The sequence below is a fragment of the Diabrotica undecimpunctata genome, chromosome 5 (assembly GCF_040954645.1).
Source record: "Diabrotica undecimpunctata isolate CICGRU chromosome 5, icDiaUnde3, whole genome shotgun sequence".
NCBI classification, from domain to species: Eukaryota; Metazoa; Arthropoda; class Insecta; order Coleoptera; family Chrysomelidae; genus Diabrotica; species Diabrotica undecimpunctata.
Window position 1 is genome coordinate 82,505,814 of NC_092807.1, and position 27,874 is coordinate 82,533,687.

General features: G+C 32.4%; 1 protein-coding gene across 1 annotated transcript in view; it reads right to left on the bottom strand.

Moving 5' to 3' along the window:
* Nucleotides 1–23,397, bottom strand: part of LOC140442330 (uncharacterized) — a 35,149-nt gene extending 11,752 nt beyond the window's left edge. Inside the window, exons 1-2 of the mRNA XM_072533404.1 lie at nucleotides 23,140–23,397; nucleotides 9,881–10,148 (exon numbers count right to left, since the gene is read on the bottom strand). Of these exons, the coding sequence (XP_072389505.1) occupies nucleotides 9,881–10,148; nucleotides 23,140–23,397 (526 nt within the window). The remainder of the gene's footprint in view (nucleotides 1–9,880; nucleotides 10,149–23,139) is intronic.
* Nucleotides 23,398–27,874: the final 4,477 nt, after the last annotated feature.

The following is a 27,874-nucleotide window of genomic DNA, read 5'->3' on the forward strand; positions in this document are numbered from 1 at the left end:
TTGAGTCAACTAACAATGTAAAACGTAAGCTCAAGCGTTAGAATTGAAGGAGAAAACTTTACGTTCTTTAAGATTAATAATGGTCTAAGATATGGGGACGCACTGGCGTGTCTCATCTGTAATATTGCCATGGAAAAGGCAATCAGACAATTCAATATTAGAATGAATAGAACTATGTCGAATAGATCGACGCAAATTCTCGCATACACGAAGAGATTACCATTTTCAAAACTAGAGGGCACAAGAAGCAGAGGACGACAACGAAGGAGATAGATTGATGATGTGGAAGAAGAACTACAGATTCTAAGGGTCAGAAGATAAAGGGAAGTTGAACAGGCCAAGATCCACAATGGATTGTCGAGCCACTTATGATGATGATCTTATGTACACTGATATGTATATATGTCGCTAATGACCTCAAAGGTTAAGTGTTGGTAAATTCTTACTGCTAATTTGTTCATCCACTATTATTAACCAGATCCTGCTACATTTATATTAATGTGTTTGCAAACCAATTTTGCTTTATTTAGTCAGATAAAGGTTTTTTCTTAGATATTACTCTTTTTTCTGTCAGTATCTTACATGATTATTGATTTATCTTCTTTAGTAGACTCTGTGCCTATTATTCCAGGCACCTTTAAATATCTGGGATCTGTCGAATTTTCTTTTTTTTATACATTATTCATGCTTATTTACACTAAAACTAAGTTGTCCTGAAGTTTCTTTCAAGTAAAATTTGTTGCATGCACGAGGTATTTTATAAATAAAAGAGATGGAAAGACTCAATGTGCATATTGTAGGAATATTAAATATAATATAAATAAATATATTAAGAATATAATTTCCCACTGTTATACAATGATTCTAATTCAATTAGTTGAAAGTCCTATAAAAAAAAATATAAATCAAATGCAGGCGCCTACCGCAAATTTACAGAAAAAGAATTAAATATCATTAAGCAAATAGCAGTAAACAATGGATACAACGAACAAAAAATTAATAAAATTTTAGAAAGAGGCAAAAAACATCAGTTTAATTAGTAACAGAATTATAATGGGCCCTCAAGAATTGCCGCACTGGGATAACTACATACAAGTCCCATTTTGAATGATAATCGTCCAATAGAAAAAAAGTGACAGTACAAGCACAATTTTTAAAGATTCACCCATACTTGAATCAGAAACGGAATATACCAGTATATATCTTAAAAATGACAAAACACCTGGCCTCGGCAACACACAGGTTGTTTGGTAACAAATGGGCCATAGCTTAATCTTAGATTCCTGGAATTAAAATAGATTGATTTAAGCTAACTCACCGTAGTACGAAAGTTGATAATAACCAAAATATAGAATGTAAATGTTAAACTTTATTTATTTTTAAATATTTCCTGATAGGCATGGCATAGCAACACAAAATTTGATAAGTGGGGTTTTTTGGGACGAAAAACCTAAATTCCTAACCAAAAATTATATATTAGCGCTCCTAACGCTCATTTAATACGTTTAATTTTTTATCCCCCACTCTACGTACCTTTTTGAATTAAAAATTTTATTCTTTTAATATTTTTATTTAAAAAAGATCACCTTGTAATAAATTAATTTGCCTACCAGATTGGGTATCACTTATAGGAGGTTGAAAGTGGGGACTGAACAATTCTTGGGCTGGAGATAGGGTAAGCACACAAACCTAAACATTTGCAAACGGCCACTCTTGTTTTGGTTGGAGAGCTGGTAGTAAGTAAGTGAATACAGGAGGGACTGGAAGGGGTAACCATAAAGAAAGAAATAAAAAAAATACTTACATAGATTTCCTGGGCAAACAAACACAAGAAGGTTCCTAAACTATTTGAATTTGGACGCCGGTTAAAAGAACCCTCTTGCTGGATAGAAAGAAAAGCTTTTCTTCTCTAAAAAATATTAAAGGGTGAAAATCTTTTTAAAGGAAATAATTCTACAACCCCTGGTTTAGAAAGAAACATTACATATTTATTATTACTCCACATCAACAGTTATTACAAATAATATTAACAAAATTTATTAACAAACCTTACAGGTTGGACGACAGTTGTAACGATTTTACAACTAGCTGTAACTATTAAATTAATTATTATAGTCGGTTCGCTATTTCCAGTCCGAACTGTTTAGTGAATTATTTAGTAATTATTTTTTTGTTAAGTTAGTTACTTTTTAACATAATAGACGTGGCTGGATTTTACTATACAACCAAGAATACGTACTCATAGCTAATATTTTTAGTAAACAAATTTAAATAAAATAGAACTTTACAAATTACCGACAATCAATATTTATTTATTTGACCATATAATGTATTGATAACAAATAATACACTTATTCAGTGTACAAAATAAAAATATTTGGAGGAAATAAATTCCACAAAATTAAGCAGTCTCCAGTCAATCATAAAAGGTCTTACGGCATACTTACATTGTTGTTGACGTTTTACTATATTGTAATCAACATAAACTTTGGTTTTATTATCTCACAAAATAAGTATACTTCCCTACGCAAAGAGAATTTAGCAAAGCAAATACATGATAGTATGACAAACAAAGCAAATATAAGTAATTTTCAATAATTGATTAAGTTATACTACGTATTCATGTCCTGCAGAACAATAGAACAGAACTTTTTATTAAAATAAACAGCGTGATTAATACAAATATTTACTAGAATATGTTAAATTAAAACTGAAATATATATTTTTAAATATATACTACCCAAAATTTTATGGGTTTATGGGGAATATTTATATAGAACCACTGTCAATCACTAGAACAGGAGAATTTTACTGTCATCATTGCATGTGGCTGTCTTTTTAAAGATACATCACATGCTATGATTTTTCTAACGGATATTCTCAATTTAAACTTGATTTCATTTAATCAAATGAACTATATTACAATAAATTTGTCCAAAGAACGCAACTCTGCAAAATTGGCAATATCATTTTAAAGTCGTCTACTTTAAAATATATAATATATGTCTGAATTGTCAATATGAATGAGTCAGATAAAATCAAATTATTAGAAGAATATTTCACCAGATAAGTAAGATTATTTTGTATTTTGGGAATGCTATTATAATCGACGTAAAATGCCTCAACTCAGCAGATGTAGGTAGCGACCATAACCTGGTATTATGTAAAATAAGAATAATCCTGAAATACTTCCCACCCAAGAGAGCGGCACCAACACAAACAAAAATTAAAGTCGAAGGACTAAACACAGTATCCACGGAATATTTATACAGAAAAATAATATTAGAGAAGATCGCTGGGAATGAAATATTAGAAAACGATAACATCGAGGAAAGCAGGGAAAAACTCAAAAATAACACAATCAACGCAGCAACAGTATCACTTGGAGAGAGGAAAGTAACGAACACTAACATATCAAAAAAGAAAACACCATAGTTTAAAGAGGAAATGAAGACAAAATGTGAAGAAAAGAAGAAACCTTTCTCAATAGAGAACACAACAAACACAACAGGCATACAACCACTATAAATAAATCAGAAATGAAACGAATACTTTGGTGAGACAAATAAAAAAGGAACATTGGTAGAGTTTCTCAAAATAGATGGAACACGACTTCTACGAAACACAAAATAAAATATGGAGAATGATCAGAGGATAAAGAAAAGAGATAAACGAACTAATAAAAACGAAACACATTTAGAAGGAAACATGGGTAGACTAATTTCGATCCCTATTTGCTAAAGGTAACGCTAATGAACCACCAACACCAGCAGTAGATGTTGGAAGGAAGGAAGTAAGGAAGTCCACAAAGAAAGAAATAAGGATTGAGAAGGAAGAGGTAAAGGAAGCAATAAGGAATTTAAAAAATAGAAAATCACCAGCAAAAGACAGAATACCGAACGAACTCCTAAAGTACGGAGGACCAGATCTGACCAAACAACTATTAAAACTAATCCAGAAAATAATAGAACAAAACAGAATTCCTCAAGAATGGAGATCAAGCATCTTAATACCTCTCTTCAAAAAGGGACACAAATCGGACCCGGAAAATTACAGAGGAATTAATTTATTAAACAGAACACTAAAATTAACAACCAAAGTGATAACAAATAAATTGAATGAAAATATAACACTATCAGAAGAAAAATAAGGTTTTAGGTCGGGAAGATCATTCACCAACGCTATATTTATAATAAGGCAAGTTCAAGAGAATTCATTGGAATACAAAAAACCGGCATATCTATGTTTCGTGGAACTTACAAAGTCATTTGACCGGGTCAAATTAAAAGACGTTGTCCACTTATGCTATGCAGACGACTCTCTTAAAGTGGAGATGATTTACAACGTATGCTGCAACAATTTAATGTAACCGCCAGAAAATTTAACATGTTAATTTCAGTAATAGAACAAGTGATTTTAGTTTAAATATCTAGGCATTTAGTTTAAACATCTAGGAGTTTAAATATCTAGGCATTACATTACCTAGCTACGGAAAGATCGGAACCGAAGTTGAAAATCAAGTGAATAGAGCAAACAAAGCCGCAGGCTGCCTGAATAAAACAATATGGAGAAATAAAAATATCGGGAAAGAAACGGAAGGCAGAATTTACAAAAACGTCATCAGACCAATAATGACGTACGCGGCAGAAACAAGACCTGAGACAGAGAGGACAAAAAGGATGTTAGAAACAGCAGAGATGAAAACACTTAGAAAAATTGAGGGTAAGACACTACGGGACAGAGCTGGAAGTACAGACAAGCGACATTGATGCAAGGTGGAGAACATCAAGAACTGGGTAACAAATAGAAGAGTAGAATGAAACGATCATATAAGCCGAATGAAAACAAATAGAGTAGCAAAGACGGCAAGAGACGGTTCCCCAATAGGAAGACGATCGGTCGAACACCACCAAAAACATTGAAAAACAGACATAGTCATGTCTATATAAAAAGAAGTAGAGGAAGAAGAAGAAGAAGAAGGATTTTTAAAGTAGAAATTAAAACGTCAATAAACTTATTTTAAACTAAAATTGTGGCTTATTCCCATTAAAATAGTAATTAAATCAATTTATGATCATCAGAAGGCAGAAACGCGAGCAAGCACACCTTCTGATAGACGATCAAAAAATTGAAAAAGTTTCGAAAGTTAAGTATCACTTCACTAACCCACTAAGTATCAAGAAAGTAAGATTGTGACGAGGAAATTAAAATAAGAGTAAATATGGCTAAGGTAGCTTTTGTTAAATTCAATAAATAACGAATTCGGTAAGAGGTGCCTCTAAATCTTAGACTTTGTTCAGTTAAGTGTTCCGTGTGGCCAATAATATTGTATGGTGCAGGGACATGATCAACAAAAGTTAAATCAATAAATAGAATTGTAGCATGAAAAACGTGGATTTTAAAAAGACTACTTAAAATATCGTTGATGACGGAGTTAATGGGGAGGTGTTGCGACGGGCTGAAATAGGCCGAAAACGGCGAAGTGTGCAAACAGCGCAAGGTTTCTTATTTGAGACAGGTTTTCCATGGATCAAAGTACTTCCTCTTAAAACTTATTTTCATAGGCCAGACTGAGGGTAGAAGAGGCTGAAAAGAAAATAATATTCCTGGCTTACAAAAAAACGAAACTGAAGATTCTAAAATCATATTCTGGCTAGTTGAGAAGGGAAGCCTTCGAAAAGTTTATTTAATAAATTTGAAAATATTTAAAAAAACAGCAACTAAAACCGTTGCTAAGTGTATTACACAACACGTAGAAAAATGTTGTTTTGGGATTGGTCCACATACCTATGGAAGATTTTTAATGGGCCATTTGACCCAGCATGAATCACATATAAAAAATACTACAATATTATAAAGTATGTCGCCAATTCTTATCGATACAGGTGAGTCACAGGTGAGATTAACTTACTCCTTAAGGGGAGAGAGACTTTGTGGCCAAACATATTTGTACGGCATTTCTAACTTAGGTAGGTAATATAAAAACATTGGTAATAGGAGCAATGAAAATTTTTTATTTTCCGAAAACTTTTTCCACATTTTCGGTAATTTGACACGACATTCATACAGAAAGTTTTGGATCAGTATGTAGATTAATTTTTTTTGTTACAATAAACGCTGTATATTTTGGCTGAAACAGGGGTGAGAAATCTAAGGCGCAACCCTTAATTTAAACCGTTATGTTTTGAGCATCGATATGAATTAGAAGCATAGCTTCTAAAGTGGTTATTACATATTGTAGTATTGAAATATATATGATTCATGTTGGATAAAATGACTCCCGAAAAATGTCCCAGAGGCTTGTAGTCCAGATGGTTTTCTGTTTGGTTTTTATTCGTTTTTGAAAGTAGTAGTTTTCTTTTTCAATATTGATATGATTGATTCTTCTTTTCTACGTATATTTATTAGGTTATTTTACACAGAATTTTCTTAAATTCTTTTATAAATACATCTGCCAATGATGGAGATAATAAAGAGCCGTTGGCTAATTCAAAGTGTTGTTTATGACAATTTGTGTCTAAAAAAAATATTGTCAATACATAATACTAATAGTTTTATTATAGCTGATACATTCGATTACGTTTTAGGTGCCAATGTATCGTCTTTGTCTAGTTTGATTTTTATTAATTTTAGGTTAAGTTTGATTTGGTTTTTCCAGGAGCACATTAGTGAATGGGTTACTGATGTCAAAACTTACTAGCATTTTGTTAGAATGGTAATCTATTTCTGCTAGTTTTTGGTAAAGGCGTTTTGAGTTTTTTTCAAACGTATTTGTATTGTGTGCCAATGGTTGTATTATATCTAGTACAATCCTGGACAGGTTGCTACAATATGAACTTCGTCTTCTTTTTTATGTGCCATCTTCTCTAAGAAGGTTGGCAACCATCATGGCAATTCGCACTTTCGATGCCGCTGCTCTAAAGAGGTCAGCAGAAGTGCAGTTAAACCAAGCTCTCAAATTGTTTAACCAGGAGATGCGTCTTTTTCCGCGACTCCTTTTACCCTGTATTCTTCCTTGTATTATTAATTGCAGCAAGTTATAACTCTCGCCCCTCATGACATGTCGCAGATATTGCAGATCTTTTCTCATTATTTTTAACACCTCGACATTCGTGACTCTATCTACGCAACTTATTCTTTCTGTAGGCTCATAACTCAAAGGCTTCTAATCTGTCCGAAATATCTTTCTTTAATGTCCAAGCCTCCAACCCATAAAATAATACGGAGAACACGTAGCATGTCAGAAGTCTTTCAGATTTTTAAAGAAATTGAAATGTCCCTGCTGCAGAGTACTTTTTTCAGTTTGTTGAAAGAATTTCTTGCCTATCCTATTCTTGCCTTAATCTTTTCTGTGTACTCATTATTTTCGATAATTATTGTACCCAGATATTTATATTTTTTAACATTTTTAATTTGTTCTCCATGTATTGATATGTTTTCTTGGCGCTGTTGGGCTTTTTTAATTACCATAAATTGTGTCTTTTTTGCATTTAGGGAGAGTCCGTTTTCTTCACTGACTTCTACCACTCTGTCAACCATTTGTTGTAAATCCTCAAGACATTCCGCTAATAAAATAGTGTCGTTGGCAAACCGTATATTATTGATTGGTCGGCCATTTACTTTTATTCCCATATTTAGTTCTTCTAGTGCTTCCTGGAATATTTCCTCTGAATAAAAATTGAACAAAGTAGGAGACAGGACACAGCCCTGCCTGACGCCCCTCTCAATCTGTATTTCATTTGAAAAGACGTTGTTCTCTTTTACCACAGTGATCTGATTGTAATAGATAGCGCTAATGATCCTAATGTTTCTCATATCTAAGTTTTTCTTTTCAAGTAATTCGATATTACGGTTATGTCTGACCTTATTGAAGGCTTTGTTGTAATCAAAGAAACACATATATACTGGCGGATTAACATCCATGCACCTTTACTTAATATGAAATGCTGCTGCAAATTACTCTTAGGGTTACGTTGGGTTTATGGATTTTTGGGACATCGTATAGATACAGTGTACTGCTGTAATGGGGGTTAATATCTTTCTTTGGTAGTCTTTCCGATATTTCTTAAATTTAGATGTTTCTTATGTTTTGTTTTGCAAGAGTTTAAATGTGACCTATTCCATTTTTGTGTATAATTCAATTATGACTTATTATTGAGATTTCTCCTGGTATTGAATTTTGTTTATGATTGCGGTTACATTGTCCTTACTATTGTCTGCTGATAAAATTATTATGGACTTTTCTTTTTTTAAAGATTCTCTTTACTTACATTTTCTATTGGTTTTGTCTAGTTCTCTTTTAAATACATATAACTTCTTATTCTTCTTTTTCATATATTGAAAGTTGCTAAAAGAATTTTTAAACAGCGCTAATTGTATCCAATTTTGGTAATGATAGGCAAGTTACAGTAAAATTAACACCTATTTGCACTTAGACAACGATTTTTAAACAAGAGTTTGCATTGAATAAAACATAGTGTAAAAATAAAAAAAAATACACAAAAAATGATCCAGATATATAGATATTGTGTTCTTCTTTGGCCTTATGGACAACAAGCAGTGAATACATTTTTATTGAACATTAAGTGTTAATAAAAATCAATCAAATTCCAAAATAATGGAAAAGAAAACCAATAACCCACTATAATTTATGGATCTCTTAATTGCAAAGGAGAATATGGACTATATAACTAAATCTACCAAAAACCAACCCACTCCAATCGATATTTAAATTATCACTTAAACATTACATATATTAAAAAGGTAATCATTAAATCACTATATGATAGCCCAAAACCTGCTTCAACATATAGGCATTATAGTAATAAAATGACCTACTAACAACGATTTTAACAAAAACTAGTTATCCATTGTCTTTCTAAAATAATAAATACCACAATGTTAAAAAAAAAGGAAACAACAAAACTCCAAAAACGATCCGGAAATGCACACAAGTAGGGATTAAAAAAACAATACCGTAAATAAAATACTTCAGAAAAATTAAAAATGATAGGGAATGAATAATACAACACGCTGCAACAAATACAATGAGATTTATTTAATTGCAGAAATTTTAAGATCAGGAAACATAAAACTTTAAGAACACTAAGTGTTGGGATAAATAAACATGAATCATATATAAAACACAAACACGTTGACAGATTACAGATATTTAAAAATTCCTGAAACCGTAAACTGAGGAAAATGACAGCAGCAATCAGCATCTTACTAAATAAAGAAAAATGTGTAACAACCACATCTAAAGAATGTTGCAAGGAACCAATACTAAAAGAAGTAGTTCATAAAGATCTGGTTGATAAGCACAGAAAAAAAGATATTATGAATACGGGAATACATGCTTGGCGGAGAAAGGTGATGGATAGGGAATAAAAGTAGAAGAATAAACAACAAGAACACAATTTAATAATAACACTTGGTTACAACGATACCTTTCACATTTACACTCAAAATATGACTAATGTCAATAAGATCAAGGTCAAATAAGTCATTTATCAAATTAATATTACCAGCCACAGCCAATTATGAACAATTACAGGTTAAAATCGTTCATAATTTTGTTTTAGAATTTTTTAAAACGATTTTCGGACTGGAAATGGAAGTGTCAAATTATCTTACAATTATTTCTGGCCTATTTTAATGTACATTATATTTTATTTAAACATACCACCAGAAAAGAGTTCTGGAAGCTTTTCAAGATATTTCAAATTATATACGGGGGTGGCCACTTAAAAGTGTCCACCCTTATATTTAATAATATTCATTAGATTTTAAGTGAATGTAGACTCTTTTGAGTGGCCAACTCTATTATAATATTTTCATATGATAATTAATGTTTCTTAAACTATTTATTTATACTTACATTCAATAAGACCAGGCTGGCACATTTGTTTAGAAATTTCTTTATCAATTTGCTTCCATACCTTCAATCCTTCCCATTGGGTGGAATTTAAACATTCTTTAATATCATTATTGCCCACATCGATGCAATCATCAAAGTGAGGTTTTGCTGAGCAACGCAACCTTAATAACTCTCCTGGCGGCATCAATGGGAAAATTAAAATTTGGTTTAATTCATAGGCATGTATTGATTTATTTAAGCATCTTTCATAAACCTCATTATTGTTATTCTAAAAAGTTAATCGATTAAATTACTGGATTAATAATTTTTAATATATTATAAAAGGTGCAAACAGAAATTTAAGCATAATTATACGACATGAAAGTTAACTTTTGTTTGATACTCTACAAGTTCATGAGAGATTTTAAATCAGTCGTTCGACTTAGGTATGGTTCTAAAGATATTTTCTTATGGCGTTTTAAAGTAATTACTATTTTAATGGGCATAAGCCACAATTAAAGTTTAAAATAAGTTTATTGACGTTTCAATTTTCAGTACGTAAATCTTTCTCAATTTTCTACGGCATTTATAACTTAGGTAGCTAATATAAAAATAATGACCTGCGACATAATACCGTACAAAAATATTGGACCAAGAGCAGGGAAATTTTTTTTTATTTTCGGAAAACTTGTTCCCCATTTTCTGTAATTTGACAGAGTACAGAATTCATACACAAAGTTTTCAATCGGTACAGAGATTAATTTTTTCCAACGCCGTACATTTTGGCTGGACAAGGGTGAGAAATCTAACTCGCAACCCTTAATTTGAACTCTCATGTTTTGTGTACCGATAAGATCTGGCGGCATAGTATCTAAAGTTGTTATTATCTATTGTAGTATTAATTTATATGACATTTATTATGGGTCAAATGACCCATTAAAAATGTCTCATGGGCTTGTAGTCTATGACTCCTGTGCAAATCACGATAGTTGGGTAGTTAGTGTATATATATATATATATATATATATATATATATATATATATATATATATATATATATATGTATATATATATATATATACATATATATACATATATATATATATATATATATATATATATATAAATATATATATATATATATATATATATGTATATATATATAAATATATATATATATATATATATATATATATATATATATACATAATGAATCAGAAGTATTTGCTGGCAGCGTAAGGAAGTAAACGTTAAATATTGGGTTTGCAGCAATAAAAAATGAAACGTGTACTCTTTTAAATCTTTATTCCAAGCTTTCGGACATTGTTTATGTCCTTCATCAGGGAGCTACAAATGTGATAAATAAATTGTTGGCGTTGGTATAATTAATTAAAAATTCACTACTTACAAACTTAATGAGGTTGTATCAACGAAGATGTATTATAATGTTGATCAAATTTATCACAGTCTCTCATCTTTTTTTAATATACAAAACCTATTTTTATGTTTAAAAATTTAAAAAATTACTGTACATCCAAAAACACTTAATTATTCTAAATGCATAAATGACATTATAGATAAAAACCAAATGATAGAACATATAGTGAAATCTAAATATCTTAGAATAGCTGTATCGAGCGAGGATGAGGTTGTTGATGAGGAAAAAAAAGACCTATCGCTGGAGAAGTGAGAAAGCAATTTTATTGACAAAAGCAAAGAGCACTTTAATTACATTAAATGAAATATGCATTACAACTTATCATTTTGTCAGAATAATTTGACATTACAATCATATTTTGTTTTTGAAACCATACGGTTGATTTATTGCTAATTCATTTTACAAATTGATGATTAAAATAATTTGAATAAGAAATTTTAATACTTCATAGTAATTAATTCTTTTGCAAAATTGCTAAAAATATAGGTTACTGTAATTGTAAGGTAAGATCAATGACGTATACTATATATTTATTATATGTCATTGGGTAAGATAAACATGCACTTACTATAAAAATAAAATGTCGTTTAACAAATGTTAACGCTTTACCAAAATTAAATAAAATTAAATCCTAATGAGAATAAATAAAATTAAATAAATATAAGTAGAATTAAATAAAATATGATTAAATATGATAAAATATGATTTATAGAATTAAATTAAATTAAATAACAATTAAATAAAATTAAGTAAAATTAAATAAAATTAAGTAAAACTAAATAAAATTAAGTAAAATTAAATAAAATTAAATAAAATTAAGTAAAAGCTAAACTTATAAAAAGGCTATACCGTTTCTACTTAATTTCTCATGTAAAATCCCATAAGAAAATGCTAAGGTTCATTCCGAATTTTCTTAGCGTTTTGTGGTGGAGGTAGAATAGTTCGCTGGATCGTGACGTATATGATATACATCATTGGAAAACGGAGCGGTAGCGAATATTTTGAGATAGAAAAACAAACATTGCGACATTGATAAGAGGGCATTGCATCATATCTTCATTGTTATTGGTCCGATTGGACCGTGTGATACGTTAAATGAAATTAAAGAAATCAGGAATATATTAAGATAGAAAAACAAATAAGGCGACTACCAACAGAGCACTTGGCTTATGCAGACACTATCCAGTATCTTTATAATTTATGAACAAACCGTTACATACGAGATGGCATAGGGCACTTTGGATAAAAAATTAAATTTAAAAAATTAACTAAAAGAAAAATTTTAATCTATTAATTTAAAGAAGGCCAAGTGTAAAATAAACAACTGAACGAATCCCAACATGCGACATAGCAAATAAAAGGGGAGGAAATAACGAATATATTAAGTAAGAAAAAACAAACAAGGCGACTACAAAAAGGGTACTACATAGTACATTGCAATAGTGCAGGTTATGATGCATCCAAGGACTGGGCAGTATTGGCGGAGTATACCGGCACGGAGCACCAACTCATCTGCTTTTCGATTGGCAAGACGGGGGACGTTGGGGGTAGACCCAAACTTTGCCTGTCGAGATGCCGGAGATATCAGGTGGATTGGGGTGTATATGATGAGAGTATTAGATGGGAGGTACATGGGGCTCGACGTCTTACAACTTCGGTGGAAGGCCTCTAGCAGGTTATGAAAGACGCGATGCATATGAGTAAAATTGGGACTCAGCGTATGGGTAGAATGCCTTATTGGTAGTGTGTCGAGATAGAGCAACTGAGAAGAGAGTGCGTGGCCCTTCACCGGCACTTGACAAGGGCGAGAATACGTCGGAGCGCGGAATAGGTGGAACGTGTAGATACGTCTTACCGTGCGAGGAAGAAGGAGTTGAATAGGAGGCTCCGAGCAGAGAAGAAAATGCACTGGAGGGTACTGTATGACAAGCTGGACCAGGACATCTGGGGTGAAGCGTATAAGATCGCAATGAAGCATTTCGACGCCTGTGCTCCGTATGACATGCCATTGGACCAGAAGCTGGAGATAGTCACCGAACTGCTTCCACAAGGACGGTGGCATGGTGTGCGGAGAGACGTCGAGGCTGAGTGTGGGATTCCCTTTACTTTGGATAAACTAGCTGTGGCGGTGAGTTCCCTTAAATCTGGTAGGGCTCCCGGTCTAGATGGTGTCCCGCTTGAGGCAACTATACGTCTGGGCCATTTGGAGCCCACGTGGCTGCTGGAGCACATGAATGCTCTTCTTGCCGCGCAGTCTTTTCCAGATCCCTGGAAAATCTTGAGGCTCGTGCTCCTGCCTAAATTCAAGGCAGGAAAAAATCGTCATATTTTCCTTCTTCCTTGTATCAAAAAGCTGTATGAGAGAATGCTACGTTCGCGTATCGAGGAGGTGATTGTGATGTCTCGAGGCCTGTCTCCGAAACAATATAGTTTCTGCCAGGGTAAAAGTACAGTGGATGCGGTGACCGATGTGCTCCGGGCGGCACGGGGAATTGGGGCTGATCATCGATGGGTCGTCCTGATTCTCTTTGACGTCCGAAATGCTTTTAATACATTGCAGTGGGGTCACGTAATGGTTTCTTTGGAAGCAAGGAACTGTCCTGGGTATCTGAGGAATGTGTTCGCTGATTATCTTTCCGAGAGGAAGATTGTGGTGGAAAATGGTGTGATGGTGGATGTAACGGCTGGGGTCCCGCAGGGCTCCGTCCTTGGTCCGACGTTGTAGAACCTAGCATACGACGGGATCTTAAACTGCGAATATGAGGAGGGTGTGACCCCCTTCGCATTCGGGGACGATCTTGCTATGCTGGTGGCGGCACGGGAGAGGGAGAAACTCTGGCTTCGGATTACGCGTGCGTGTGTCCTAGTTGAGGATTGGATGAGTGAGCATGATCTTTCTCTCGCGGAGGATAAGACGAAGGCTGTAGTACTCAGAGGCTACAGAAAGAGAGATAGAGTGGAATTTGAGTGCGCGGGAGCGAGAGTGGTGCCCAAAAAGTACGTTAAGTATCTGGGAGTTACTCTCCACCAGGGTGTGAGTTGGGGGGAACATTTGTGCAGTCTGTCGTCCTCTACGCGGCCCCAGTCTGGAGTAAGGAGGTAGAAATACCAACTTACAAGAGGCTCATGGTACGCGTGGACAGAACTAGTCTGCTGCGGGTAGCATGTGCCTACAGAACTGTGTCAGCTGCCGCTCTGTGGGTTATCACCGGCTGTGTTCCTTTACATGTGCTGGTAGGTGAAAGGGCAAGGATTCGCAGTCGTAGGGGGCGAAACATTGGAAAGCGAGAAATGAATGAGATAAGACTGGCCGAGAGATTAGTCTCAATTGGTCAGTGGCAACAGGAGTGGGAGGCAACACGTAATGTGGCTGAGTGGACAAAGTCACTAATCCCGAACCTTCGAAGCTGGGTGGACTGTGGGCATAGGCAGCTGGATTATTATCTAACGCAAATGCTCACAGGCCATGGCTGCTTCCGCAGCTACCTTTTCAGGTTTAGGAGGGCTCAGTCCGATCAGTGCCTTTACTGTGGTTTTTCGGATGCTGTGACACACACGATATTGGAGTGTGAACGTTGGGCGGATAAAAGAGAGAAGTTTTTAAGAGAGTGTAACTGGATAATGTTTGATTCCGTGAGAGAAATGGTGGAGAAAATGATGACGGATGAGTGGTGGTGGACACGGATCCACAAATTTATCAGGGAGCTGCTCTCTTCAAAAGAACGAGAGGAGAGGGAACTCGCAACAGAATTCTAAAACAAGCGAGTAGCACCTTGGTGGGGTTCGGACTGTCGCAGGCCGAAATAAGAGCAAATGAGAGACAGACGACGCGAGAGAGATGGCAGCCTCGCTAAGGCAGGGGTTGAAAGTCCTTGGTGGTTCATGTGGGTGTAGTTTCCTTGATGAATGTGTCGGAGAAATAATGGGAATCGGGCGATAGCAGGGCATCAGGAGAGATGTTTGCCTTAACCGGCCCTTCCATCCCGATGTCTGGTGTGACAGAGGAGAGGTTTTTAGTTGGACGCCGACCGTTTCGGAGTGGTGACGGGACGAGATGTCAAAGGTCGAAATTCCTTGGGCATCTCGCCCTGGCACAGCTTCGCTAGGGTATTAGGAACCCAACACTACCTGTGTGAGTCACAGGTGTCTGTATGCAGATTTTCCTTCTTCTCTTTAAAGATGTAAAAAACGAAAAAGGAAAAAAAGGTATAATGCATCACACTGTTAACCTTTTAAATAGAATTCTATGGACTGATAAAGCTCGTTTCTATAAAAACCAGGATCGTAAATCACCATAACTACCATTATTCGTCAGTGGAAACTCCATACTGGTTAAAAAAACCCGCTTTCAAAGTAGATGGGGAATTAATGTTTCTTATAAGGTATTTAATGGGTATTTTATAGGGCTGTATTTTTTGAAAGAATATTTAAATATACAGAAGTATCATAATTTTCTGGACAATACTCTAGCTTTGTTACTGAAGAATATTTTGTTACTCAAAATAGGAGTTATGGTATGACAACAAGATGTTACACCATCACATAACAGCGGTATTGTAATAAATTACCTTAATATCATATTGTCGATGGTCTTCAAGGTTAACGATGTTCGATGTGTTGTTAACGGTAGATTTTTTGTGTAAAGTAATTTAGAAGAACATGTTTATATTTAAGAACCTACAAATGTAAAGTAAATCATTAAAAAAATGAAATTAGACAAAAATCTACTCAGATTACGTCAGAGACTGTTACGTTACGTTAGACTGTTCCACGGTGTTGTTGAAGCAGAAGCAGGTTAGGTTGAACCCCCTCTTTAAAATTATTTCACATTTTAAATGTTATTGGGTATTATACTGCTCATTGTTATACATCATTGAATTTGGGTTAAAATCCTTTCAATTGAGGTAACTCTAACTACCCTGATCCATTTAATTTTTACTTTGATATCGTTACAATGCCTTTGATACCGTTACATGTTTTAGGTATAGACATATATTGTTTAACACTATATAGAACCATTCAATACTCATTTTATTTTATACTCATTTCATAAAATTAAAAAAGAGTGTCTACGTATATAAACATAAATAGCACTTACCGGAAATTTTTTTTAATGCATTCGTCCTCCCAAGCTTCATAGCTTAGAAAATAGTAGTGAACAATACCTACAAAATATTAGTTTTATTTTAAAATTTCGTTGATCTTAAATGCAATAATACTGACAAAACATCATAAACAGCTTCTTGTAAAAATTCATTTGACATTAGATATTGAATCTATTGACCAAACCACAGAAAACAGCTAAAGTGAAACATGCTATTTTGTTGTGGCAAATATCATTTTTCACTCTAACTAAATATAATATACATTAGTTTAAGTGAAATGCATTGGTTCCTTAAAACGCTTCAATGCAGGGATCTCAAAAAATATTACAATATTGTAAATTAACCACAATATTAGGCTGTTCAAAAGTTGCAATCATTGCAATATGTCAATTCATTCTTTTTTTCAAACCATTTAGTATCGACGTGTCGCAGTATTTTTTTACAGTGGAAAAAATCAAGTATCGTGATACAGATACAGATTCAGAGAGTGAATTTTTATTTTTGAAAGATTTAAAAGCAAATGGCATTTATGAGCGAATGTTAAAAGTCTCATCTCCCTTCAATTAGTACAAAAACAAAATGAGTTGCTGAATTTAAACGTAGTCGTACAAGCCTTGAACACGAACCACGTCAAAGACGTCCAAAAACAGCAACAACATCAATAAATCATAGAAAAAATACAGGATATCGTATTGGAAAATCATAGAGTGACTGAAAGGGATTAAGGAGACGCCCTAGGTATTTCATTTGGCAGTGTTAGCAATATTTTAACTAAAGTATTTGGTTTCAGGAAGTTCTCTTCATAATCTCGTTGGAATAAGTCTATTTATGTTCAGGGAGACTATACTGAGGTGGAGGAAAAAGAACTTCATACCTAAAAGATTTGATAATGTAATATAACATATCAGTAATCAAGAGAATTTATTTGATTATATGACAAATAAAAAAACTGTAATTTAATCGATACATTAAAAAGATGATACAAATATATGCTACAACTATATAGGAAAAAGGAGACTTAAATTAATTTGTGAATCATATAAATGGAGGAGGTTTCACAAAAAGTAGATCAATATTTCATTAATTATTCCATAATGTACCTAACAATAACTGTATAATAGTTATGAGCAAAATCTTGAAATGCCCAAGTGAAAAAGGTTTAATGATTTAAAAGGGTTGTTATCATCGAAACGATTTTTGTAATAAACTATTCCTGGCTTCCTAGTGTAACGAAGTCATGTAACATATCTCCAGGAAAAACAATTGCCTTAAACATCCTTTTTTCGAAGTTATAATAGGTCGTTAGGACGTTGCTCAAATTGAAAAAAAATTATTTAATTCAACAACTTCAAAATAGTTTTTTTGCCAATTGAATACCCCAATTGTTACCAATGATAGGGATGTCATATGGAGATTTGCGTTCGATTGTTATCCAATAATTCCGTAATCTATATCACATTTAAAATGTGTGTATCCACTGTTCAAAATCTTCTCTATAGTCATCAAGTTTAAATTTTCTTACATGGCTACCAGAAATATGGCAGCCACATATCAATTTCTGTTCTGCCCTTCATGTTTATTCGAGTTTAATGTTAATTATGATAGTTGAGTTTTGACATTTTACAAGACCTCTACTACACTCATAACGAGTAAGGTTGGTCCATATTTGTCTTTTGTAAAAGCAACTAAAGATAACATAGAATTTGGTAGATATTTCTGAAAGTCAAACATATAGCATCGCTTACTTTCATTGACTAATCAAAATTTTCATCTTTTTATAAATTTTATTTTATAAAATATCCTGAAAGCCATTATATTGCTGACGATAAAGATCATATGTATATTATACTTGGGGTCAAATATAAAGGTAGTTACTTTAAGTATTTTCTTCGAGTTTTATGCGTCTGGTATAAGGGAAAGTGATAAAATATAATATTTAAAAAAATGTATTTAAAAATTCCTTTATAAAAGGTATATATTAAAACACCCTATCGGGCTACATCACAGAATCTTTTCGGAATTAATATTCCATCATCAGTGCTATCTGGATGTACATGTTTTGAGCCACTAAATAATTCAAATAATTTTGTAAAAACCCGTTAAACGTTGTTAAATTGAATTTTATTCACATTATTTGATCTTATATACTAGGATGTTAAAGTTATAATAGAAATTGATAACATGGCAACGTAAGACTCCACTGCAGGTTGCCAGTCCCGAGACAGTCTCTCCGGTGATGTAGCTCGATAGGGTGTTTTAATATATACCTTTTATAAAGTAATCTTTGAATAAATTTTTTGTTATACATGTCATACAGACAGCTACAGGAACTTAGTTTTCTTGTTGATTATAATCTTTTAAGTTAATGAAGATTATTAATGAACTATGTTAAGAAGCTGCTGCGGCTGCCTACTACAATCATTAGTTATTATGGACGTACTAGTATTCTAAATGCAGAGAACCTTGGTAACAAACATTTAAGTTAAGCCAAGACGGCTTCATAACATAAGCGCGATAAATGCGGACCCTTCATCCATTAATGACAAAGTTGAAGATATGAGTCTTCAAAGAAATTAGTTTGTCAGAATATGTGGTTCGTTATCTTGACGCCAATGGCTGCACAGTGTCTACCCATCTAACGACAACTGCTGGATGTTCCTAGGATTTGAAGCTTCTATTTCCATCCCCAAGCGACCAATATTCCTAAAAATTCAAGTCCAAGTCTCTTAGGTTAAGTTTCTCTTAGACAAAAACCTAAACAAAATCAGCTATTTAATTTCTGTTCCCTTACCTATTATAATACTTTTTCTTGTAATATTCTCATTTTTTTCTCTTTTAGAATTCAGCCTTTTTTAGATGAGCTATTCTTTTAACTTTAATATATATCTGATATTATGTCCGGTATGTAATCCATTAATTACTCTGTCGTCATTTAAATTAAGAGCTTTATACTCATGGTTTTGAGAAGTACCTATAAGTGCAAGAAATTGGAAAAAGGCCTCAAGTAATAACCTGGATCAAATATTTTACCTGGATTAGCTGTAATGAATCTAACACCGGCTACCTCATCTTGATTATTTATTTATCGTATGGCTCTTGACACATACATACGTTGTATATTAGGATGTCCTTTGACCCGCCATCATATTATCTTGACGAGCACCTGTGATGTGTCTGATGGTCTGTATTTGTCCACAGCCATAAAGTGGGTATGGCCGTTTACCCCATTATTGCATTTTGTAGTTACATCTACCATGTTGAGTTCCATTTATGGTCAGCACATATGATGTGCTGCATGCCAAATCCAACCTTGGTGGCTTTGGATGAAATAAGACATATTTCAACTTTACTGTTTATTTTATTGTCGGGTCTCTGATACCGCCAACAAATATTCTCATTATGTTGTTTAAATGTACATCTATTTTTTGTACAGGTGGGCATTTAAACCAGAGTAAGGAACAGTATTATTCTGACGAAAAGACCCTGTCTGTGGCCCAAAGCAGATGACAGCATAGTAGTACTGATGCTCTCAATGTTTGGGCGCACAGCTTCTAGATGATGTTGTGTCTGAATTTCAGTATTTTCGCTGACTTTGTTAAATGCTCTTTGCAGGATAAAGTTATATCGAAAGTCATCCCTAGGTACTTTGTGGTTTTAGTGTAGTCTAGTGTGATTAGTGTCTGTTAATAATTAATTATTAGTAGGCTAGTGTAATTATTTAATGTTAATTCATGTTTTATTCTGCTATCTATCTATTCTGCTGTTTTTAAGTCTGCTATTGCCGGTTCCCATTACTACTTGGATTGATCATTCGCTTAGTATACTGTGAATTATTTGAGCGGTGGACTTGGACGTAATTTTTCGAAAAACGTTTCAAACTAAACCTCTCTCGAAAGTGTATCGTAGGCCATTGTTAGATCTGTAAACGCGACTCATAGAATATGACTTATACTTTTTTTTCCAGTATATCGGGAACAGTAGTAGGATTAAGTTTACATACATAACATACATAACATATTTTGACCAAATACTGACTTTCCTAAGCAGCCTATATATATATATATATATATATATATATATATATATATATATATATATATATATATATATATATATATATATATATATATATATATATATATATATATATATATATATAAAGTGCACTCGTAAGTGAATGGGATATTTTGGGTCAATTTGGAGATAAAAAAGACAAGAGTTGTGCTACTTTATCTATTTATTGAAGACGTTTCGCCCACTGTTTAATGGGCATCATCAGTTCATCTAAAAGAGTGTTATTAGCGATACATCTAATATTATGAAAAACGTATTTGAAAGCTCGAATGTCAGAACTGACAATCAGCTGGTGAGATTGAAGGAAAAGTTTTGTAGATGCCAACATAAATGTTATGATATAATAAAAGAAGTTGAAGAAGAAACTAATAATTTAAAAGTAGAATACGGAAAAATCAATTTTGTAGTATTAGTGCATGGTAAATTTGGCTTAAGTTGATGATATCAGTTCTCTTTTTTAATGCATTAGGTTGTTTCAAAATATGACACATTTCCATAAACGGTCTCTTATTAAGGTTACGTTCACTACAGAGAATTCTAACATCATCAAAATTCACAGTATGTTTGGTGTTGATTTCATGTTGTGCAAGGGCACAAGTATGTTTAGAAAGTTTAATGTCACTACGATGTGAAGTAAGGCGTCCTTTAAGGGAACGGCCAGTCTGACCAATATAACATGCATCACATTCAGAACCGGGTATGTGATAGACTACATTCACTTGTTCCAAAAAGGAAAGAGGTGTTTTAATTTTAGAAAACAAGTTCCTGACAGTCTTAGCATTATTGATAGCAATCTTAACCGGGATATTGTTCTGTTTGTACAATTTAATAAGCTTTTCAGTAACATATGGGAAATAGGGTAGTAAAGAGTAATGGGTGGTGGAAGTTGCAATGTTAGGAGAAAGTAGAGTACTGTTGTTCATAATATTATTGGAAATCATTCTAAGTTGATCACCATTAGGCAAATCATCAATAGAAGACCCAAAACTTGTTGAAAAAAGGTATTTATTTATGAGAGATGTAGGGTTAGAATTGTCAGATAGTATACTTCTGAGTAACAAAAGAGAATCCCTTTTATTATCAGGATGTGTTAACCTATGTAGCCTACAGCTAAGTGCTTTTATAAGATTTATTTTGTATTTGAACGGATGGCAAGAGTGATAGTTAAGAAACCTATTACTAGCCATAGGTTTCCTGTACCAACTTGTAGTTAGTGTATTGTCATTATTTCTAAAGACACGCATGTCTAAGAAAGGAATACTATTGTTAGAAGGATCCTCAAGTTCATAAGTAAACTGTAAGTGAGGATCAAAATCATTAAAAATCGATAAGGTAGACTCTACTTTGTCAAGGGGTAAGGCTAACAAAAGGTCATCAACATATCGTTTAACAAAAGGGATATGGAAATCTATAAGACCCAAACATTCAGATATCAAGTCATCAAGGACAAAGTTAACAAGGATGGGAGATATGGATGAACCCATTGGTGTACCAAAAATTTGTAAGTAATATTTATCATTGAAAACCAAAAAATTAGTGTCAAACACCAATTGCAAAAGATATGCAAACACGCCCCAGGAAACGGGGGAGTTTGGTTGGATAGTGTTCCAATGATTCCTTAAAGAAGTGAGAACACTAGAAAAACGAAGGTTGGTGAAAAGTGATACTACATCAAAGCTCACCAAAATGTAATTAAGTGGTAGTTTAAAATTGTTAATAAATGCACTAAATTGAAAAGAATCAAAAATATTATAAGAATTGTGATAATCATAGGATTTAGATAGAATATCAGTTAGAAATTTGGCAATATGTATATTTGGTGAATTGATAGAAGAAACAATAGGTCTTATACTAAGAGTTGGTTTATGTATTTTGGGTAAACAGTAAAATCTCGGTGAATAACCATCATAGTTATGCAGAGATTTAGCTATGGTTTGGTTTATGACCTTAATATCCTTCAAATGCGTAATAAACTTTTATTCGTTTATTCTATTAGTAAACTTAGAGCAAGGGTTAGGGGGAAGGAGTTGATAATAACGACTATCGTCCAACAAGGACTGGCTGAGAGATATATATTGATCTCTATCCATGAGAACTGTGGCATTACCCTTATCGCTAGTGAGGACCAAAAGGTTTGGGTGATGTTTTTAAAAAAGATACTCTTTCCCTATATACACTATCAATGATCGATATGGAATGCTTAGGACGTTTGGTATAATTCAATAAAATGGTATTGGAAGAAGACCTAAGGGATAAAAGGTCTGAGTCATCTATATATGACAAAATATTCTCAACATCAGCAAGAATCCTATTAACGGAATAATCCCTGAAAGACGGTTGAAGGCCAAATTTTGGTCCCAAAGATAAAAGTTTAAGAATGTCTTGAAGAACATCAACATTGGAAAGATTTTTAATCCATTTTGGATTGAAAGGAATTTTGTGAAACTCCGGGGTATCTAAATTATCTAACTTTTTTGAAGGCGTAATATTGATTTCTGGTAATAGAAATTGAATTTTCTGTGTAAAGAAGTCTCAAAAGTGTCAAGTAAAGGGACACGAAGAACCTGGTCTAAGAACTCAGTGATATTTTTAATTTGATTAGTAATGAATTTAATGTCTAAATGAACCCTCGAAATATGAAAATTAAGCAATCGTGCCCTCACCTGGCTGTTAAGTGATTGACTCAGGTGTTGGATAGTGGGACTAATGGTCCCCGTGGTAGAAGAAAGAATTGTAGACGTACAATCAATGATAAATCTGGGAATCTTTCGTGTTCTCCTAAATTCTAATAAGAAAGTTCTTTTTGCTTCCGCTGTAGCTAACTTTTCAACTAAATTTGTCCATCTCTTGAGTTTCTTCACTGTAGTTTCTCCATAGATGCGCTTAGTCTTAGCATAGAATCCCTCTGTACATAAAGACATCTTTAAGGAATATGACCGTTTAATTTAATATAAAAAAGTGCACTCGTAAGTGAATGGGATATTTTCGGTCAATTTGGAGATAAAAATGAAAAGAGTTGTGCTACGTTATCTATTTATTGAAGACGTTTCGCCCACTGTTCAATGTGCATCATCAGTTCATCTAAAAGAGTGTTATTAGCGATACATCTAATACGAAAAACAATTAAGTAAATGATTTTACCTTTAAAAGATCTGTAGCATTAAGATGTTATTATTGTGAAGAAACATCAAAAATTAATCTAATAAATAAATCAGCAAAAATACAGAAACACAGAACGCTGGAAGATTCCCAATTTAAGTAATTTTATATTAATTTATATTTTTTTTGTATTAAATTAAACGGTCATATTCCTTAAAGATGTCTTCATGTACAGAGGGATTCTATGCTAAAACTAAGCGCATCTATGGAGAAACTACAGTGAAGAAACTGAAGAAATGGACAAATTTAGTTGAAAAGTTAACTACAGCGGAAGCAAAAAGAACTTTCTTATTAAAATGTAGGAGAACACGGAAGATTCCCAGATTTATCATTGATTGTACGTCTACAATTCTTTCTTCTACCACGGGGACCATTAGTCCCACTATCCAACACCTAAGTCAATCACTTAACAGGCAGGTGAGGGCACGATTTCTGAATTTTCATATTTCGAGGGTTCATTCAGACATTAAATTCATTACTAATCAAATTAAAAATATCACTGAGTTCTTAGACCAGGTTCTTCCTGTCCCTTTACTTGACACTTTTGAGACTTCTTTACACAGAAAATTCAATTTCTATTACCAGAAATCAATATTACGCCTTCAAAAGAAGTTAGATAATTTAGATACCCCGGAGTTTCACAAAATTCCTTTCAATCCAAAATGGATTAAAAATCTTTCCAATGTTGATGTTCCTCAAGACATTCTTAAACTTTTATCTTTAGGACCAAAATTTGGCCTTCAACCGTCTTTCAGGGATTATTCCGTTAATAGGATTCTTGCTGATGTTAAGAATATTTTGTCATATACAGATCACTCAGACCTTTTATCCCTTAGGTCTTCTTCCAATAACATTTTATTGAATTATACCAAACGTTCTAAGCATTCTATATCGATCATTGATAGTGTATATAGTTAAACAGTATCTTTTTTGAAAAAATCACTCAAACCTTTTGGTCCTCACTATAAGGGTAATGCCACAGTTCTCATGGATAGAGATCAATACATATCTCTCAGCCAGTCCCTGTTGGACGATAGTGGTTATTATCAACTCCTTCCCTCTAACCCTTGCTTTAAGTTTACTGATGATTATTCACCGAGATTTTACTGTTTACCTAAAATACATAAACCAACTCTTTGTATGAGACCTACTGTTTCTTCTATCAATTCACCAAATATACATATTGCTAAATTTCTAACTGATATTCTATCTAAATCCTATGATTATCACAATTCTTATAATATTTTTGATTTTTGATGATGTTTCTTCACAATAATAACATCTTAATGCTACAGATCTTTTAAAGGTAAGATCATTTACTTAATTGTTTTTCATATAAGATGTATCGCTAATAACACTCTTTTAGATGAACTGATGATGCCCATTGAACAGTGGGCGAAACGTCTTCAATAAATAGATAAAGTAGCACAACTCTTGTCTTTTTTATCTCCAAATTGACCGAAAATATCCCACTCACTTACTAGTGCACTTATATATATATATATATATATATATATATATATATATATATATATATATATATATATATATATATATATATATATATATATATATATATATATATATATATATATATATATATATATTATATAAATATATATATATATATATATATATAAATATATATATATATATATATATATATATATATATATATATATATATATATATATATATATATTTATATATATACAGGGTGGTCCTTAAGTAATTGTACAAAAAGAAACAGTAGATTCTACACTTTAAAATATTACGATTTAAGCCAAGTAGCTTTAATAAAATGTTGATATTAAGAAAGATACAGGGGGTTAAAGTGCAAATTTAAAATTTTATTTTTCGCTATAACTTTCATGTTTGTAAACATTTATGTATAAAAATTTACAAGTGGGTACTTTAAAATATAAGAAATTATAATTTGATACACACTTTAATGTAACTGATAGAGGGCGCCACATATGCCACATATGTGGCATAAATTTACACTTAACTTTTTTTCTCTTTAAGCCACCTGTATTTGGGACAAAAAATATTAAAGTTACATTAGTTTAGCAAAAAAAATGTATACCTGTTAATAACTTCAAAACTCAACAGTTTTCGGGATAATCGCATTTTACAAATCAGCTGCATAAGTCTGATTTAAGGCAATTACTCCAGAAAACGAAGGAAAAATGGACAAAAACAATAATACTTCTGAATTTTGGTATAAAATACCTTTAACTTAAGTTAACAGTTAATGTAAACGTAATATTAAATAAAATAAATAAATCAGCAGGATAATTAACAATAGGAATTGACAAAATAACAGAATAATACGATTTTACATCAAATATTTTACGTTTTATGTTAAATTAAAGTCATAATCAAAACATTTTGTTTACAAACCAAATTAAGAAATAGTTAAACTAAATAACATAACTTTTTGTCAAAGTACGTGTTCGATATGTCCACCATTTTATTTAATTCATTTGTCGATATATTCCGTAAAAGATCGTCTCATATTAAATAGCATCATTGGTTCTAAAGAAACTGCTGCAGTATTTATTTCTTCCCATAGTTGGTTGCGAATATTTATGGGATTCTATAGACACGTTGTTTTAATGCGCCCCATACACCAAAATCAAGCGGATTAAATTCTGGGCTACTTGGTGGCTGTAATATATAATGGATGAATATATTCTTTTGGATACATATCAAAATCTTATGGTATATTATGGAACTAAATCTTATTTGTCGCAGAGGGTAAATAATGTATTAAACTGTGATGTATCTCGTCCATTGGTTACTTGTATACACACAGAATAACCTATCCATGACATTACTTATTTATATGATTACGTTACAGTTTACGAGTAACTATAACTACATCTCGTACAAATGGACTATTATGATTTACGAATGAACTAATATTATGCTGAACTAAATTGCCTGTGCGTTTACTATATTTATAACAATATCGGTTATTACGCCAACGATGATGTTTTTGTAAAAAAGCTGAGTCTTTAAGGTTAGATTTGTAGCAAAATTATTATGAAACAAGACACATACGTGTTATTCAATACCTGTGCACTAGTTTCTATTTGTCCTAATATAAATGGGTAAACAATTTACGGAATGAATAATAAGTATTCTTTTCGGATTTTTTATGAATTAAATAATTAGATCAATATCTCAACACATTGCCAAGGAATATGACTACCACGACCAATCCAACGTTCAGAAAAGTTGTATTTAAGTATGTTCTAACTGCTTTCTCTCTAGAATGTGGTAGTGTATCATTTTGCATAAATCACATGTTTTGGGACAGTATCGAAACTTAAGAAGCGATAGAAAAATGAAATTGTAAACATGATGACGGCCAACATCTGAATACGGACACGGCACCTAAAGAAGAAGATGTATAACAAAGCATTTTGCTATGTTGCATTATCATCTTTGAGTTATTTTAATAAGAATAAACTGTGAATTATGCTTATCTATAGGCATTCAGTGCTTTACCGCACAAATATTAAACTAAGAATTATTATGCAGCTGACTTATAAAATGCGATTATCTCGAAAACGGTTGAATTTAGAGGTTACTAACAAGTATACTTTTTCTGTGTAAACATAATGTATCTTTAATATTTTTTAACACAAATAGAGGTAACTTAAAGAGCAAAAAAGTTAAGCGCAAATTTATGCCACACATGTGGCGTATGTGGCGCCCTCTATCAGTTACATTAAAGTATATATAAAATTATAATTTATCCTACTCAAAAGCATTCAATTGTAAATTTTTGTATAAAAATATTTACAAACGTAAAAGTTATAGCAAAAAATTAAATTTTAAATTTTCACTTTAACACCCTGTATCTTTCTTAATATCAACATTTTATTTAAGCAAGTTGGCTTAAGTCGTAATATTTTAAAGTGCAGAATCTACGGTTTCTGTTTGTACAATTACTTAAGGACCACCCTGTATATATATATATATATATATATATATATATATATATATATATATATATATATATATATATATATTTATATAATATATATATATATATATATATATATATATATATATATATATTTATATAATATATATATATATATATATATATATATATATATATATATATATATATTTATATATATATATATATATATATATATATATATATATATATATATATATATATATATATATATATTGATACGATTAGGGTTTATAGAAAAT